The following is an 18944-nucleotide window of genomic DNA, read 5'->3' on the forward strand; positions in this document are numbered from 1 at the left end:
ATAGGTAAGTGGCAGTGGGGGGGGGGGGGGGGGGGGGGAACCTCTTTCAGGCTATGTTAACAGGTATTGTTGTTTTGTTTGCTCCTATCAACGAAATTGAATTGAAGATGGACTTGAAATGTAGAACCTGAGGTGATGAACACTGTTGAGACATCACAATAGGGAGCAAAATTTGCTGACGTCATGCAGTGATGAGGCGAGGAGGCACGGTAATGTTGCTTGTAAAAAACAGAACCAAAAGCACTGCACATATTTCTACTAGCTGTGGCAGCGATCACAGGAACAGAGTGAACGAGTGCGTCATACATGTCAGAACACATCTACTCTCACATTGCCAAAAAACAAGGCTAGTTGGTAGAAACAAGCATTTGTAGAAAATTGCGCTCTGACACTGGGTGCTTATTATGTACGAGTTAGAGGGTTCAGACCTTCATTCAACGTAAAAAAAAAGGCAAGCTGAAACGGTCGTGTTGCTACTTCTTCAACTCGTAGAACAAAGCATGCAAAGGAATGAATCTAATGTGCTCAAGGTGCAGGTTTAAAAGTGCTTTATTTTTCTTTGTTTTTTATGCATCGGTCAAGCAATATCTGCATAAATTTGCAGACTCTCACAACACACACATCCATACATAAAAAATACATCAAAACAAGGATAAGTGACACATGAAACTACGCAAACTTTGGTGTGAGAAGGGTTTTGGCATGGCATACATTGGGTTTTCCAAGGCAACACACTCACTGCGCATTTTTTTTTTTTCACTGGCCAGAATGAACAATTTGCAAAATTCCAGAAGTCAGCTTCTCCTCACTGCTTTCTCCTAGCAACTCTTGTCCACAGATTAGGTTAGTTTCTCATTCAAGAAGCCAACCTGTGTAAAAATCTCAGAAATTTCTAACTAACAAGCAGCTTACAGAGAAAAATGTCAAGCCTTTTAACTTTTGGCCATAAATGTGACAACCAGATCTGTCAGTGAAAGTTCTTGAGTAGGACCGTGGTTAGAGTAAAGCTTTGCGGGGCAGCCAACATAAAAGAAAAATTTTGCAAACTATAAATTATTCCATTCATGTCTGAACGTTTATGGCACAACACAGTTCTCTACTCAATGTTCGACACAGCTGCTCAGACAAAAGTGTACAGTCTACACCTAAAGAAATTGCACAACATATGGCACAAAAAAAGATTGCAACTGTACTTAAGCTTGTAAGGACTAGATGATGCTTGGGACAGGCCCAACAGACAAAAAAGTTTAATGTTGGATCACGTCAACTTAAAGCCTGCACATTCTGCTTTATATGTACGTATGAAGCAAGAATACAAGTGCTTGTAACATATTCCCACATTACAAGGGCTAACTAATCCTTAGCCAAAGTCTGTTTACGGATTCGTTAGCCCTCATAATGTGACTGGCTTTGGGTCTTGCTTCCAGGCCCGAAGGCTGACTGATGAGTGATGTAATATCAGCATACTACGGCATTTGCATGTTCCACTTGACCTGGCTAGATGTGTCACATAGCAAAATCTGGTGTCACTTAAAATAAGCACAACATAACTACCAGCTGATTTGTAAACAGACATGACACTGAAAAGCTTACTTGACTGCATCAAATTAAGAATGCGGATTAAAACATCTGTAAACTATTTGACGTGGCAGAGTGAAACAGCAAGCACAAAATACATGTGTAACTCAATGAGGAACTAGCCAGCCACCAGAAAATCATGCAAATGTGGCGTTCGTGGTTTCTAGCAAGGGCAGGTTGAACCACACAGATATGCGAGATCAATACATTCCATCAGACACCTAAAGACCAGGCTGACAATCAACGCATGACTTGGATGTATGTGCCAACGTAAAGTAAAAGCATTGTACAACATGTGTGACCGGAGATAGCCATGTTTTTGATGCGAGAGCATCCTTTGCGTGACTAGAGGGCCATAACCTTTGAAAAGGCCCTAAATAAACCACACAGAAATAGACTGCACGTGTGTGACAAGCAAAAAATGAGCCCTAGAATGAGTGTTGAGTGCAAACAGCAGAGCGAGACATAATCACGCAGACACACCCTATCGAAAGCCTGGCTCTCACAAAAATGGCGAGGCGCAAAGTTACAAATAAAACAAAAGGTTTGCCAAGCTTTCCTCGGGATGGTCGTGTCAAATACTTGAGTTTGGCGAAATAGTCAAACCCATTTTCGTCTGCATCATTATGAGTATTAATTAAAAGAACAGACAAATTTATCACAAACAATTACAGTGTAGACAACACAAACCATTGTTTCACATATAAAATTTGAGCACTTCAGTAGACTGCATATATTCAGAAGTCTATACTCAATTGGGGCAATCACGTTGGAGATCTGGGCTTTTATTCTAAAAAAAGAAAATTATCTTACACAAGAGTATTTCTTTGTTGGCTGGTGTTCAGGTGCCTGCCAATCATGGTAGAGATTGGCGTGATAGCAAGGCAACTGCCCCATTGACTACCAATTGCATACGGCACTTATACAAGTGCAGTGCCGTGAACGATAGCTCACGATTATATAATCACGTCACCGTCAACAAACTATAGGTGTTTCTTTATGGTACTCGTTTTTTACTTTGAGTTGAAAAGCGTCCAGGATACTCCGAAATAAGCACTACAATTGTTTTTGGTTTTCTCGATGGTGGGAACCTACTCAAGGCATAACAAAGCAGCCCAGACAACCGTAGATTACCAAATCGCAGCAGAATGTACCAAATCTTGCACAAATAATGGAAGATGGATATAACCAGCTCTTCCAGCCAAAATGCTGGCTCACACCTGGGTTAACTTTGCACAGAGGCAGCATTTTCTGGTGCATTTTGATCAAGATATTATGTTTTAGTGTAATAATTACACATTAAAAAAAAAAAATTGGATGTGCCTGTCATCTAAGGCAATGCCGAACCAAAATGTACAGGTTTTCTCAGCTACAAAACGGTGATACCCTCTGTCACTGTTCCAGCAAGACAAGGAGTGCACCGCATTTCACACTAGGGACGAAAGGTGGCATCTGACATGATCGCACCGACACGGTTACATCTTTTTCGGTCCTGCAACACCTGCTGATGATGTGTAGTGATGTGCAAACACGCGGTATTAATTAAACGTGGTATATAAACCACGGTGTCAAAACATGGTGCTGAAATGCTACCTCCACGCAAAAATTTGATGCGAGTAATCTAGCCGTTTAGCCCGACTCCTTCGCTTGTACAACATTCAGCGGAGAACATAAGTAACCCAACAACCGACGCTCATTGCAAGTTACACACTTGTGCTTGAACAACTCAGACACAACAGGCAGGGCCTCAGGCAAGTCCACCGCAGTCAAGCTGAATACAGATAAGTCACTCAACTCCTGCTGTTTGACAGATCTAAAATTCTAAGAAATAAGCATCTGACACAACGCAAGTTAGCTGCATTGCAAATGAGTCGACACCCCTCACTTCATTCAGCCTGTACTATTTCACAAATGTACTTTCACAAATGCATTTGAGGCCGTCTTTTTTTCCCCTTGAGTCTACATTGAAATAAACAAAGCTCCACAAGCACGATCCTTCAACACGAGAACTACACAGCAAAGAGCAGTGAGTTGGGTTCCGACATGTCTGCAAGAATTGTTGCTTGAAAACAGATTAAAAGTGCACCCTCTTTCATATAGGTGCGCATGGTTTTTTTAAAAAGTCGGCATTTCATACTTGTGAGAGCAGAGCAGTATGCGCAAAGCTGAAGCCATGCTATAATAAGCAAGAAACACAGCATATCCATCAACAAAATATTTGTAACTAAATAGTAAAAAAAATGCACACTATATATAGTCCAAGAAGATCGTACAGCACTCGTCCTCATCTGTTCCACGAGCCTGTCTAATTTATTTGTGCTTGGTCTTTCCAGCCAAAGTGTCGGGCCGACCAGCCCAACAGTTAGTCCTGAAGTCACACACAATCGCAGGCAAGCCACCTACAAGTGATCATAACACCATACTTAGCATGGCACCACATTCGAGTAAAGCGCTTGCCATGTGAGCTGGAAAAGAACGAAAGTACAGCCAAACTTCACTGAAACAATGCCTCATCCAAATACAAAACTACTTTTGTACTACACTGTAGTTGTTACGAGCGTACACGTACAGCGAGAAAAAAATTCAAGATCGGGTTCGGGCAAAAGAAATGCAAGCATGATGCCTCCGACAGGTCAGCAAAGGGCTCTCCTGTTAATTCTCACAAAATATGTGATCCGTGTATCATGCAGGATTGGCACGTTGGCTTGCCGAGTGTTTGACATATTTGATGCGAGAATACATATTTTGGGCTGCTGAGTGAAGAAATATTGGCTTCACTGTAGCCACTACGTCTCCGATCTCATATTTCCGGTTTCGTTAAAGCAGCACAATGCTCATCAAGATAAAGCACGGCCAGCCAAATATTAAATTTGTTTTGTTACATCCGATAATTCTTTGTATCAAGGTATCAGATAAGCGAACACATAAGCACAAGGGCAAGAAACATTGGCCTTGTTTGCCTCTCGTCTTTGCATTCGTTTGCGCCACTGGTGTAACATAATGCCTCATGATCACAACTGGAGTCTCACAGAACACGCTGTTATTAAAGTAAAATACAAAACGATGGCTAGTCATGTGGGTGCAGGTTGCATCAGTCAGAATCGACAATGAAGCTGGTCACCAGCGTTTTCCCAAATGTGGGTCTATCATACTATTACTAGAGCCTCTACTGTGGCTTGCAAACATGCTTCACCACATTCCCGACCTATGGCTGCTGGGGTCATCGTCCCAAGTGCAGACGAACAACAAATAGCACACAGCTAAGCTGTGCAAGCTGGCAGTTTGATACTGCGCATGATTTCATCATCACACATGGACATCTTCTACCTCCCAAACACACTCCATCTGCGAATGTGAAGAATAACCTAAAGAATGACTATGACCGCTGTCAGCTCGGCAAAACTGCCTCGCGGGGAAGCCTCGCCTAACAGTGACGAAAAGGTCTATTGTGCCACATACTGCAAGACAAGCAAAGAAAGGAATGCGTGGAGAATAAATTATTTGCCCGGTGTGTGTTCGTATAGTGTTGAGCATTTCAGTTCAGCATTGTTTAGATTTCAATCTCTTCGGCACTTGTACGTAATGGACGTTGGGTGAGTCAGACAATGCATGTTGCATAGCTCAGAGCACCTTATGAAGCATGGCATGAATTTTCAGGCTAGAATTGTTTGGACAAGTTCTAGAAGAAGAATGGGAGAGGAAAAAAAGAAAGTCAATGATGGGGTAGACATCAATGCTCAAACCACTGCAAACACAAGGCTTCAACATTAAAGAAAACAAAAGGGGGAACAGAGATGGAGGGCTTGCAGGGCATCTGTGAAGACAGTTAGGTCATGCATTTCAACAAGCTCCTCTGAACCAGGCCCAATGAGTTTGTTGTGTATGGAACACGCACACAGGGGAATAATGAGCATATGCGTCGTGTCAAAAGGAACCTTTTTGAGGCTAGGAGAAGAGAAAAGAATTCCGGTGCAAGAAACATGCGCAGATATGTGTTCTTCGTGTTGCTGCGTGCCTGTCACGGCAAGAAGAGAGTCAGAGCTATATCCTTGTACGTGGGTGAACATTGGTCACTTGGCTTATGTATCTTCCAACAGATTAACAGAGCTTCTTTACCGACCTGCTTTAGCTGTTTGACAACACCCATGGAATCAGTGTAATGTGTACTTGTGTGATGGTTGATTAATGCGACGCTGCCTCATAATGTCTTGTGCATTTTTTTTTTAAGTTCATATGCTTTCAGACAGACCACTTCGAATTGAAAAAAAAAAAATTCAATGACTAGCCAGAAGCTTCTCAGATGCAGCCAAACTGCATACAATGCCACTGGTGTTCACGATGACACCACGCAGAGGTTTCAATTGTGTCCACACGAATAAGTCTCCAAAGTATTACCAAGCAACATTTCTTAAGTAGGTTATCTCTGTCCAAATAACTTTACAGACTGTCAATTTCAATCAGTTTACAAGATAACTGCGGCTTATGCAACCATCAACCAAGACTTCATGTGGCACACTCCAAACTGTTCATTTCTGCTCAGCCCGAAACGAAAAATATGCGAAACATGGTCAACCCGATGCAACATAAAAAATTAATTTCGCATTTCGCTCCCATCAAAATGTGGCTGCTGGCCCAATGTAACATTGCACACTCCACTAGTGTATTTCATCCAAGCTTCTCGAAATCCACTCGTCAAATGTGAGACCTTCCATTAAAAGCACTAACAATAAAAAAATTCTACAGACCCAATGCACTATTGGCACTCATGTGATGCTATGCTTTATTCCACTACGCTTATGCATTTGTTCGCTTTTGTGTTGCGATAACATTTTAAACAGCTGCCGATGCTGGAAAATAATTTGTAGGAGACAGGCTTCAGCGTTTTGGTTTAAAAAAGCAAAATCAAAGATGCAAGTCAAACTAGTGCAAAGAGACAGAAGCAGCTCACAGTTTGAGAACTTCCGGAACTATTTCAATGTGACAGTGACAACATTGACTACATGCATGATGCAGCACAATCAGTGAAAAGGAAAAAAGAGCTAGTCAACTGGTTTATGCCCAGTAACACGACTTAAACCAATTCAATCAACCCAAGCCAATTTTCGGACACAGACTAGCTGGACCTGACATGTTTTTTTTTTTAATTTCTAACTACACATCAGCACGCAACAAAATGTTATTAGCATGAATATTAATTGTGGATGGAAGGTATTGATCTTCCACAATTTAACTGGGAACAGAAAAATTACAGTCTGGCCATAACAAAGGAAACCCGTAATATGCACCACAACTCAATGTGACCTCGTAAAGTCCACCACCACTCAATGTTTATTATTTACGTCGATCTTAAAGTGAGAATAGTTTTGAAGCAATCTCTTTTTCCCAAGCAGTTTAACTCAAACATGTGGTCACACAGACAGTGTAGACATGTAGTAATTAGGAGCAGCTCTCAATGTTATCAGGTCTAGCACGTGGTCCTTCGGGCGCACAAATCCTTGCTCCTCCTGTTCTTTCTCTTATAAAGCAAACCCTCCTGGACTTAGCTGATCATGACTGCTGGGTGATGCTGTCTTTCCAAATAGTTAAAATGCGGAAGATAAGAGTGTTACATTGAACCTTGCTCTCCCAACACAACAGCCAGGTGCCCTGACCATTAGGCCACAATTGCGCACATACTTCTTTCGTGGTGACACCTAGTGGCTCTTTGAGACGACTGGTGCGTGCGTCAAGGTCGTACTGCACGTTAATGAAAAGCTTCACTTCACATAGGTTTCAACGTAGGCGTTGGATCTGCATGACTTTTTTTTTTACTATAGAAACGCAGTTCATAAAGGAAACTCATTTTTGTGTACAATGTAAGTAACACAAGAGACAGGGTAAACATAATGAACATTAACAATTCTGTAACAAGCAACAAAAAATGTGACGCAAAATGACTGTAGTTAACGGCCGGGTGACTTGTGCGCCACCGATACCGCTGCTGACACATGGAGTCAAGGAGGCAAACTAAAGGGCAGCAAGCTTATCACACGACAACGAAAAAAAAAATGCATTTCAAGAGGGCGCCACCGGCATGGCACTCTCATATAAATCACAGGCATCTGGTACAGATGCTGTACACCCAGTAGTGATAAAAAAATATGCGACATTTTGGCTTTGCAACTTCTTGAATCGCTTTGGGAATACAAAATTAGCATTGATGATGGAGAAATAACAGATCAAGTTCTAAGAATTCATTAGACACGATGGAAAAGGCAGATGCATGGCAGATAAAGGTGTGTGTGCCGTATCGAAGAAATAGGTGCTTCTGTGACCACTGGTTCCAATGCGCTATGGCTAATTAAGGACACTGCAGTTTTGCCCTCGAAGCTTGCCTCCGGTAAACTGGGAGATGAAAGAGACATGATAGTGACTACAAAATAAATATGCCTATACTAATAATGATTCTGCCATTCATGCGACCTGATAATAACTATGTAATGAGAATACAGTAAGCATTGCTCTAGTGCCTTAGGAGTTGTCTTTGTGCAGCTGTGAAATACTATAACATCAAAATCACGGAAAGAAACTTGAAATCGACTGTGATGTTGGGCTCAAAGTTGAAGCTGGGCTGGGGAAAACTTGTCAAAGAGCCAATTTGGTCAAAACTAGAAATCCTCACTTCCACTGTTAGCAATAAAGCACACAGAATCTCACCATTCAGAAATGAATTGAACAACCACCTTCCACTTACCATTCAGCGCGTAAACACAAAAAACATAACACTACAAGACACACAGTAACTACGTGTATAAATTAGCCCTAGCAACTGACACAACATGGGAAATCTAACTCGCCATACAGGTGCCATGTAACTCGGAATTTATGATGATGACATGACAGAAATAGTGCTCTTCATACTAACTTGAAAGATGCGTTAAGCAAGTCCATCTACACAACCAAACGCGACCAGACGTGTTAGTTATACACCCAACAGCTCAGCTAGCTTGCAAAAACATAGCAACAAGGCAGACGACAACACAAGGGTTGACTAGCGGGCGGGCACTGTTTCTCGCGTCATGCTTTCATTTTTTACACACAACAGTGTCAAGAAACATCGTGAAAACACACTTGGGTCCATGAGAAGTGGATGCGTACCGTAGAAAAGAGACCAGACGGTGTACAAACACCTAGGACATGGCTATAGACGTTGAAACCTCCATTCGATCTGATGCCCGCTCTTGCAGACAGATGCAACCAGAAGTGAGCCATCCTTCTGGTTCTCGGTCCTCATTTCCAGGGATTTTGAACCGCAGTGGCTGCAGAAACGAGTGAGTGCCTCGATGTCTGAGCGGCCCACCACGTAACGTTCCGCAACCGGCTCTACGTTGCTGCTGGGTTTCTCTGCAGCAGTGTTATTACGCTCTCCGTTCAACACTGCCTTGAGCGCTTGCAGAACCACGCCGGAATTTGTCCCTCCATTGGAGGTGCTGTGTGAACTGCACCTGTGACCCAGTTTCCAGTCGGAATTGTGTCCAGCGTTGGGGCTGTTGGTGGCGGCAAGCCTCAGGCTTGGACCGCAGACACCATCCTTGGTGTCAGCGGTGCACAGCTCGAAGCACTTGTCCTCGTCGTACTGCAAGATGCATTCGGGCTCGATGTAAATGTCACAGTCGTCGCTGTCTGTCTGCTCCTCTTTCACAGCAGATGCGGCGTTGTTTGCCCGGCTGAGGTTGGTGCCGGGCTGGAAGACAATGGCAGGGTGTGGGCTCGGGAGGCTGTTACCAACACCATGGTTCTTTGGCACGAAGAGGAGGTTCTGGAAGGTTAAGGACGATGGCTGCGGGGAGCTGAGCAGCTGGAAAAGCACGGGATCCTTGGGGAGCGTACCGTCTGATGACAACGGGACCGTCACCTGCCGCTGACCATCCTTGGAGGCGATTGTTGTGACGACACTGGATTTTGGCTTGGACATGGCACCATACGTTGCCTGTGACGATGATACCGGTGGTGGTGTGTCGGACTGCCTCCCGCTGTTTGGCCAGTAGTGGCGGGTGCGGCTCCGTGACAGAACAGCATCTTGCTGCACAGTAAATAAGTAACCGAATCAGTAGGGTTAAGGACAAATTACACAATGTAGGATGGGGCACCCACTGATGTGAAAAAAAAGACAAGTTGCAATGTAGTGATACAAAAGCACTGACTGACAAGCACCTGCTCCCTAACCCACAAGATGATCCTGGTCACTTCACAAAGCTGCCGCAGTCCTACCAAGCGGAAAACACATACGGTTTCCCAATCCAACAAGTGATTCCATGTCAGTTCACCAGCGCTATGCATTTCAGGAAGCCAGTCCTCCTATAACGGAACTTCAAGCCGCCCATGATGCCATGCAGGCTATGTGTGGGCTCTGAGCAGCTTGAATTCCAACTTCTAAATATTTTAACAAATTCCTTAGCTGTTATTTCAGAGCCCAAGAAGGTTTACAAGGCAACCAAAGTTTCATCATCATCATCATCATCAGCCTGGTTACGCCCACTGCAGGGCAAAGGCCTCTCCCATATTTCTCCAACAACCCCGGTCATGTACTAATTGTGGCCATGCCGTCCCTGCAAACTTCTTAATAATCTCATCCGCCCACCTAACTTTCTGCCGTCCCCTGCTACGCTTCCCTTCCCTTGGAATCCAGTCCGTAATCCTTAATGACCATCGGTTATCTTCCCTCCTCATTACATGTCCTGCCCATGCCCATTTCTTTTTCTTGATTTCAACTAAGATGTCATTAACTCGCGTTTGCTCCCTCACCCAATCTGCTCTTTTCTTATCCCTTAACGTTACACCTATCATTCTTCTTTCCATAGCTCGTTGCGTCGTCCTCAATTTGAGTAGAACCCTTTTCGTAAGCCTCCAGGTTTCTGCCCCATAGGTGAGTACTGGTAAGACACAGCTATTATACACTTTTCTCTTGAGGGATAATGGCAACCTGCTGTTCATGATCTGAGAATGCCTGCCAAACGCACCCCAGCCCATTCTTATTCTTCTGATTATTTCTGTCTCATGATCCGGATCCGCAGTCACTACCTGCCCTAAGTAGATGTATTCCCTTACGACTTCCAGTGCCTCGCTGCCTATTGTAAACTGCTGTTCTCTTCCGAGACTGTTAAACATTACTTTAGTTTTCTGCAGATTAATTTTTAGACCCACTCTTCTGCTTTGCCTCTCCAGGTCAGTGAGCATGCATTGCAGTTGGTCCCCTGAGTTACTAAGCAAGGCAATATCATCAGCGAATCGCAAGTTACTAAGGTATTCTCCATTAACTTTTATCCCCATTTCTTCCCAATCCAGGTCTCTGAATACCTCCTGTAAACACGCTGTGAATAGCATTGGAGAGATCGTATCTCCCTGCCTCTGCCAAAGTTTGCAGAGATACATATCCTGAATGGCAATACTGCAGGTACATACCTCCATCAAGATAGGTATGACTCAAAGCCATGCTCACAACCCATTGGCTTTACTGCTGACCAGCAGGCTTACTTACTATCCTATCTAGATTTGCCCTCTACCCTCTTCCCACCAGCTATGCAAGAATCCTTCCCAGAAGGACTGATACATTCTTCTCCCACTGTGAGTCTGCTACATTCTTCATCCTCTTACTAGTGCGGGGGATGCCGTGCTTAGGAAGCTTTGTGATGGTATGGCCCTTAAACATACTGTCATCTGTACTTTGAACTCGGCAGATGTTTGACGAAATGGGATGTGCCAATTGGGTCACCTATTTGTCGCAGCACAAAACTGGCCAAGACAGGAAACGGGGAAGAGTGAGTGTGTAGCACTGGACTTGATACGAAACCATACCACACAAAGAAGGGGACAAAACAAAAGTTGTGCTGAATTTTATACAATTTGAAAATGCAGTAAACTAGAAATTAACATTGTATTGAGGACTACATAAGAGAGAGAAATTTATTTGAGAAAAAATTTAGAGTTCAGCATGAGGGCAAAGGTCCCTAGTCTTAGTCAGCAGGGGTACCCAGATTGACGATTAGAACAGGCAGCAGGATGCGAGTATGTACAAATCTGAAGCATACACGGCAACTGAAGACAATACACAACAATTGGCAGTTGTCTCACCAAAAATTGAATTGGGGAACTTGCAAGCTCATTTCTTCAATATACCTTGTATTCTGATTCACTCCATCTACCCAAAAGGTGCTCCCGTGATGCAGTATTGCACTCCTTCATCCACAAAGGACTGCAAAACTGGCAAACGTGCGCTATTCAGGAGGTCGACTCAGCAACCAGCACCATCAGTGAAATGCCGGATGCAGTTGTTAAATACTAGACAGGTGGCAACCATACATCCCGTGTGTATCCTCTTCAGGTCACGACATACGCATTTGTGCACGCAACTTATTTTTGCCATTTCTGTGCAGTGATGACAAGGAATAGACCATGAACGTTAAGTTTAGAGTAAACTGAACAGTGAAGTCTCCAGCACCCTCGCATAAAAATATGTAAATTTCACACATTTATTGACAGTTGATCGTAATTTGTGACTGGGGAGGATATAGTCGTGAGGAAGTATGAGAGGGAACACCAAATTTGTTTTCGAGAAACAATTATTTGTGATGTGTGAATTCGAATGTGACATATTAACACGCAGCTTGTAGCCCTCCCTCCGATGCCTGGCGGCATCGGAGGGAGGGCGGAGCAATTTGGTACAGTCAAACGCCTTTACAGAGGAGCATTTGAGGCCTCCGAAATCATTGGTTCTACAGGTCACTTCGATGTAAAGGTCGCGCACCGCACGGGTCACTATATGACTGGGACATAATTATTCTTTCGTTACAGAGGCGTTGTAGAGGCGCTTGAATCTACTTGGAATGTGTGTTTGGCTCCAACAACATTTATTTGTTCCCTTTCGCATTTATTTTGTTCCCTTTCGTATTGCTCCACGGGGTGCGCAATGTACCAAAGTGAAATGGAACACCAGGGTTCTTGCACTGAAATCAAAAAGCACCATTGGAAGCATTCATGAACACGAGAACAATACAGCAAATGACAGTTAGGGACGTTCATGTATGTATGCTTACGGCATTCACTGATTGAACACCAATGAATACGTGTTCCCTTCTATATGGTGGTGCATTGTGTACTTCACTAGTGACGGAAACAGTCGCTTGCCGTGGGCTTGTCTAGCATTACCATCGGAATGCGTCAGTGGTATTCTTCTGTAAGACGGCCTTTCCTATCCTTGCAGTTTAAACAGAACTGGTAGATGCCCTTGCATTTATATGCAATGCAGGCTTTGCGGTGTGCACATACAAATTCCGCTGTGCCAAATGGCAGGCATTCGGAAAAATAAGGAAACGGCGTCCTGCCAAGCTGTGTGAGAAGGCTTATCTGATAAAGCAGCAGAGCAATGTTTAATTAATTTAGAGAGACCTGTGTCTGATGACAAACTACAATAAAAGCGCAGTGGAGGAAAGATCATGCCCAAACACTGGTGAAAACAAGCATGACTTTATCTGCCAAAAAAAAACTGTTTTATTTTTGAACTAGACAAAAAAAAAATGTGGGGTTTTATACTTGCCAAAAACCATGATCTGATTATGAGGCATGCCGTAGTGGGGGGACTCTGGATTAATTTTGGCCACCTGGGGTTCTTCAACATGCACCTAAAGTTAAGTACACGGCTGGGTTTTGGGTTTCACCCCCATCGAAATGCGGCTGCCGTAGCCGTGATTTGATCTAGCGACCTCTGGTTTTCCAGCGCTATTTTTGAACTAGTACAGAAAGGTGCAATAAATGACTAGAGCTAACAACCTGGCGATGAACTTGCAGAAAATGAAGTAGTCTACACTGCAGGACCTCACATCGACATACGCCCCTTAATCGCATTCCAGTCCACTCAAGCTTTTCATCAAAGGCTATTTCATTGCTACCGTCAAGGCCATAGCATGTTTATATGAATTACGGAGCAGTTCTTGTTTGAAAAAAAGAAAACTTGTATTGCTCACATAATGGTCACATTACTTACTACGTGGTCAACTCCCATGTTTCCTAAATTCTTCCTTCTCAGGTCAACTTTAAGGTAGGATTATCTAGTACAGGATAATCTGTGTAATCTTTGAAACCTAGAAAACATATCTGGATTATCCCTGAAAGATAATCCTTTATCTATGGAAGTTTGTGCTTCACTTTAAGCATACTCTTTTAATTCTTTTTTTTCCCTTCTCTTCACTTTTACTAAACAGCTGGCACCTATGGCTGCATCAGGACAATTGGGATAATCCTTGATACCTATGGAATATCTCTGGATGATATATCTCTGGATATGAAAGATAATACTTTACCTATGGAGGTTTGTGCTGCACTTCAAGCACTCTCTTTAAATTTTTTTGCATCCCGTTCATTTTCACAAAACATCTAAACTTTCTAAACATCTAAACTTTCACTGAACACTAAACTTTTCACTAAACAGCTGCATCAAGTGAGCACTTGAGGCCAAGATGTCAAATGTTCGACAACAACACCAGAAGAGAGAGAGAGAGAAAGCTTCAAAGTGGGAACATCTGACGCAGCGAAGGGTGGACATTAATCTTGGATGCACCTCCTCACTGATACCGCTATTGTGTCGCTTCTTATGTCTTTAACTCAGTTGCATTTGCGGGCATAACCATGACCTTCACTAGAGAACAATATGTTACTGCTAAGAAATGCCACTACCAAATCAGATACTGTACAACATTATCGATGTCACATTATTCATAAACAATACTTCTACGAGATTTGCTATAAACAATTTTTTACTCCCCGTTCGTTGTACTAGTTACGGTCAAATAACCACATTTGGATGGATAACCACATGAAAAACCATGCTGAGCAACAAAACAATGGAATAACTTAACTTATTAAAATCATCTCTACCTTTACATACTTAAATCATCCCTTAGAAGAACATTTCTTTAACAATAAATTCTGCCGCATTCCTTTCTTTATATTAAATTGTAGAATTTATTCTGTGCGCTAATTGAAACAGCTATATGTGAACATTTGGTCGCAACATGTTTCGCGATTTTACTTCACAAGAATAATCACTTATGCTTTTGAATATTAATCGAGATTCTGAATTGATGCTGTTGTTGTTTAGTTATTTTTTTTGATACCTGTTACACCGCAATCAGTGCGTATTAGTTTCTTACAGTGACTACTAAGTGCCTCGGCGCCATCTTTTGATTTTGGGACCCTCTGGTGCAAAATATACTACCTATATATATCTCCTTTTGCAAGAAGTCAAATTATTCTTAACTGATACACTATAATGGACAAATGATACATATGTGAAAGGGAAATCATGAAGAGCACATGTTACAAGTGATAGCGTGAGAAAATGATGTCGCACCACTACTTAGCCGTTTGTCAAAAACTGTCTCTGCTCCAAACTCAGCATGCACGCATAAATCATGCAGATCTTACTCAAAGTGGTGAAGGCAGAAATGAAAGAGTGCATTTCAGCTAGCCCTTACTTGCTTGCATTTCAAATTTGTCCACAATGGTACACGAGCACAAAACATAAGCAGTTACCTTGCTATCTTTTTCGTTTCATATTATCTTCTTTCAATCCGTTTTCATTATTTCATGGATCCTGAATTCCATTTCTCTTCCTGTCAATCTGGTTGCACTCAATTCGCCTTTTCTTTTACCTGTATATGAATTTATATTCGTGCTACCTGATTCTTGGCCAATACCTGAAGAGCAGGTAAGTGACATTACTAAAATAAAGTACTGCAACTATGGCTGACTAATATTACTGCAGTGGTAGATTATATACTGGTGATAGCTGACAAGGTCTTAATCCTGTCATGTCATGCAATTTTCCTCTGCTTTCAGTTTATCAGCTTTTGCAGCTTGCCATCCTACAATCTCTGGGTTGCCAGTGTTTACGGTTGTATGTAACTCATGCGCAAACGTGCACACACCAGGGTTCCCCCGATAAAATGAATTTTCTTCTCTGCCTATGCATGTAACTTGAAATTGAGGGCCCAAATTTCCTCTTTCGAACTTTCCAGTGCATTCGTACAATTCAGTTTGTGCATTTCGGTTACCAATAAATTCAGTTTTTTTCGGTGACCCCGTGGTCCGAAACTTTTGCTCACGGGTGTACTTTTATTTCGAGACATTCTGCAGATAAAGAAATTGCACAAAACATGTTTCGCACTATTTCTAAATTATCCATCGCAGGTCTGAGCACTTCGATGTCAAGCTTCCCATTTCTATACAGAAGAAACAAACCAACACACAAACACAGCTGTTAAAACATAGCTGGCAATTCCTTTAACAACCTGGAATATTACCACCACATCTTCATATAAGTTTATCATTTCGCATGTGAAATGGAACAGTTGACATACATGTCAGTGGTCAAGAAAGAAGAATGCCTGTATGTCGTAACCCTGTATTTCATTTTTCATTCTTCTTTTGTCACTGTGCGTTGCACCAAGTTGCCGATCCCATTAACAGAGTGAAAGATTAGGGTATTGAAGAAGTACTGAAGAAGCCAAAGTTTGCGGACGCCAAGCTTTTTGCATCTCCTAATCTAAAACTCCTAACAGTGCCGTCCAAGCCAGCAACAAAGGGCAAAAATTATGGAAACCGAAATAGATCGTAAAAAAAAATGCCAGCCCCAGGTTTCTGGTTACAGCATAAATTAGTGGGAAAGCTTTCGCAATCACTTGTAACTGCATTCAGAGCCATGGCCATTATTCACGGAGCATAAATGACTGTGTAACCTGCCATAGAGTGGAATGCGAATTTCAAGGGCCGTACTCCCGGTCGACTACATCCAGAAATGACACACTGCGTGGCAGGGCCAGTAGATCTGGACATGACGGCAGGAACTGTCGTATGCTGTCACCACAGCTGTCGTGTTAAGACGAGTCGGGGTAACGACAAACATGCCGTTTATCAGAACTGGCGGCTGCTGCTAACGAGACACAAAATGGAGACTGCCTTCCCATGCTCTCCTCCCCAGTTGCCTAGTCTACCGACACAGTGCTCGCAGACACCAGTCGTTGTGTGTCAGACATACTTACACGACCGGAACCACAGACCTGCCATCAGCACATTATCTTCGCATTGTATAGTTTTGAAATGCACCAATGCGAAACCTGACACTGTTTTGAGGCGCCACAAATGACATTACGTCGTACCAAAGCGAAAGCCTCCAGAAAAGCAACCATGCAATCATAAATATGAACCCAGGAGAGAATTGTTAGAGATATGCTTCAGTATATCTCAATGAAAATTGCTTCAGACACATCAGTTACAATTATATAAGTTTTACCACTAAACCAGAGGCAATAATTTTGAGATTCTCAACAACAAAAGAGCACATGCTTAAAAACTGGTTCATGTAAGAAATGCAGCCATGTTTATTTTAAAGCCTTTAGAGTATCTTCCAAGCTATGTACTTCGTATTACACACAGTAAGTGTCAGTTGATAGAATCTCCTAAAACTAGAATGTTGCAAGGATTGCTTGTTGGATTTTCACAGGCCATATAACCAGTACCTGTTACATAACTGTCAGCACCTTTCCTGACAAACTTAACTTTTCTGGCACTTAGAAGAATTGATGGAAGCCATTATAACTGGCTTACGGCTAAACTGTGTGACTGAACTGGTCTCAACTGGCTTCCGCTTGGATATTTTCCATAAACTTACTGGTCTTGAAAAATCTTGTTAACCTTGAGAAAAGCCAAGTATACATATGGCCATGCATCTGTATGTGTTGCATATAGATATGAATCATCATGACTCATAAGACACATGTGATACACACTGAAAGCGTGCGTTGAACAACAGTCTGCAGTGCATTCGCGCAGTGGATTGTTGCCAACAATAAATGCATTGTCAACAGTACGCATGTCCCAAATGACAAATCACCGTGCATCTGAGAAAAGATATATGTACCTCGGTCGTCCCATGATTATGAGAGGAGTTGAAGTCCTTAATGTAAAGCTTCTGGCCATCCCTTGTGCAGCGAATCTTTATGTGGAACGGGCAGTTGATCTGGCGTGAGCTGAAAAATGCGAATGACACAGACACATTTGGTGGTTTTAGGTCGTATATATATCATATACGCGGCGTACTTGTGCTAAGACGAGCGAAACTGATGCTGACGAGAGCGTAAAGTGGGGCATTTCTATTTAACGGGCGGTAAACGCCGTTTACACCGTCGGGCTGTTCTAAATATAAAATTGCGACCCCAGTTAAGTGTAAACAATGCGGAGGTCACGGGGCGGACATGGCTTCATCCGGATGGTCGAATATTTATCACAACGCCTTACCCATGGAAGCGGTTTCACGCAAAAGTAGGTGCGATAGAGAATTAGTTATAGACGCCTGAGGACGCGACAACTGCAACATCGAGTACGCGTAGACCGCGATTTTCTTTCTTTTGTCATCGAGCGCCAAATCGTGTGTGCGTTCGAAAAAAACATCCCAGCACGTTGGGCCAGGCCTGAATATAGCGCGTTATGCAGAGAAGCAGCGGCGCCGAAGGGCCTGATTTCGCGATTGCTGAAACCCGACACCACGCGCTCAAAACCTACGCGCAGTGAGGAATGTTACGCCGGCATCCAAGCGGCGCATCGCGTTGGCTCAAACGCCGGCGCACTTTATCATCAGCTGATCCGCCGCTATCAGAGCACACCCTCTCTCCGGTACCCACCTCGACTGCTCGGCCCGGCCGTAGTGCCGGGCGTTGGTGGTGCTGCTGGCGTTCGCTCGAGTCTGAAACTTGCGGCCGCCTCGAACGCAGGCGTAGTAGATTTCGGCAAACTTGAGCTCGGGGTTGTAGCCGTCCGTCGAGCGCACTTGGGCCGCCTGGATCTTGCGCGAGCTGCGAATGTAGAGCTGCACCGAGTTGCGCAGCTGGAACGACTGGATGCGCCGGTGCAGCTCGGTGAACGAGGTGAACTCTTCGCCGACGAAGAAGGTAACGTCGGCGGCCATCTTTTTCACGTAAACTCGGACCGGCCGCGCGTCAACACCACGGAGCCGAAGCGCCGCATTTTTTTTTTTTTTTTCCATTCGCATCCCCTCTCCCCACCACCACCACCACCACCAACCGCGGCCTCTCCCTTTCCACTGGAACCCCCACACGGATCCACCGTACCTCGCTCTCCACCACCAACATCTCCATGCTCTCGGCTTCCCCACCCACCCCTCCTCCGTACCCCACCGTTTTCGTCTCGCGCCAAGCCACAGCTCGCGCCGCGACAACGTCGACTCGTTGCAAATCTGCGATTGGACGACGCTGGCCACGTGGCCTCGTTACGTCGTTACTTTGCGCGCGGTAGGGCCAATGGAACAGCAGATCGCA

The 18944-nt window shown here is 43.6% G+C and overlaps 1 protein-coding gene across 1 annotated transcript; it reads right to left on the reverse strand.

The window, feature by feature from the left end:
- Positions 1-531: 531 nt before the first annotated feature.
- Positions 532-18699, reverse strand: LOC139050868 (uncharacterized). Its single transcript, XM_070527669.1, has 3 exons — positions 18291-18699; positions 17531-17639; positions 532-9640 (listed from the first exon to the last, which is right to left on the reverse strand). The coding sequence occupies exons 1-3, from the start codon at positions 18656-18658 to the stop codon at positions 8759-8761; spliced, it is 1359 nt and encodes a 452-aa protein (XP_070383770.1). The 5' UTR covers positions 18659-18699; the 3' UTR covers positions 532-8758.
- Between the last annotated feature and the right edge of the window lie 245 nt (positions 18700-18944).

The sequence above is a fragment of the Dermacentor albipictus genome, chromosome 10 (genome assembly GCF_038994185.2).
Source record: "Dermacentor albipictus isolate Rhodes 1998 colony chromosome 10, USDA_Dalb.pri_finalv2, whole genome shotgun sequence".
Classification (NCBI taxonomy): Eukaryota; Metazoa; Arthropoda; class Arachnida; order Ixodida; family Ixodidae; genus Dermacentor; species Dermacentor albipictus.

What these genes read in the sequence shown, in the direction of transcription:
- LOC139050868 (XM_070527669.1), bottom strand. Translation starts at nt 18,658, where the DNA reads ATGCGAATGGAAAAAAAAAAAAAAAATGCGGCGCTTCGGCTCCGTGGT. An exon ending in GGCCGGGCCGAGCAGTCGAG is followed by an intron (nt 17,640 to 18,290) that starts GTGGGTACCGGA and finishes CGCATTTTTCAG; the next exon opens with CTCACGCCAGATCAACTGCC. An exon ending in ATAATCATGGGACGACCGAG is followed by an intron (nt 9,641 to 17,530) that starts GTACATATATCT and finishes TTTACTGTGCAG; the next exon opens with CAAGATGCTGTTCTGTCACG.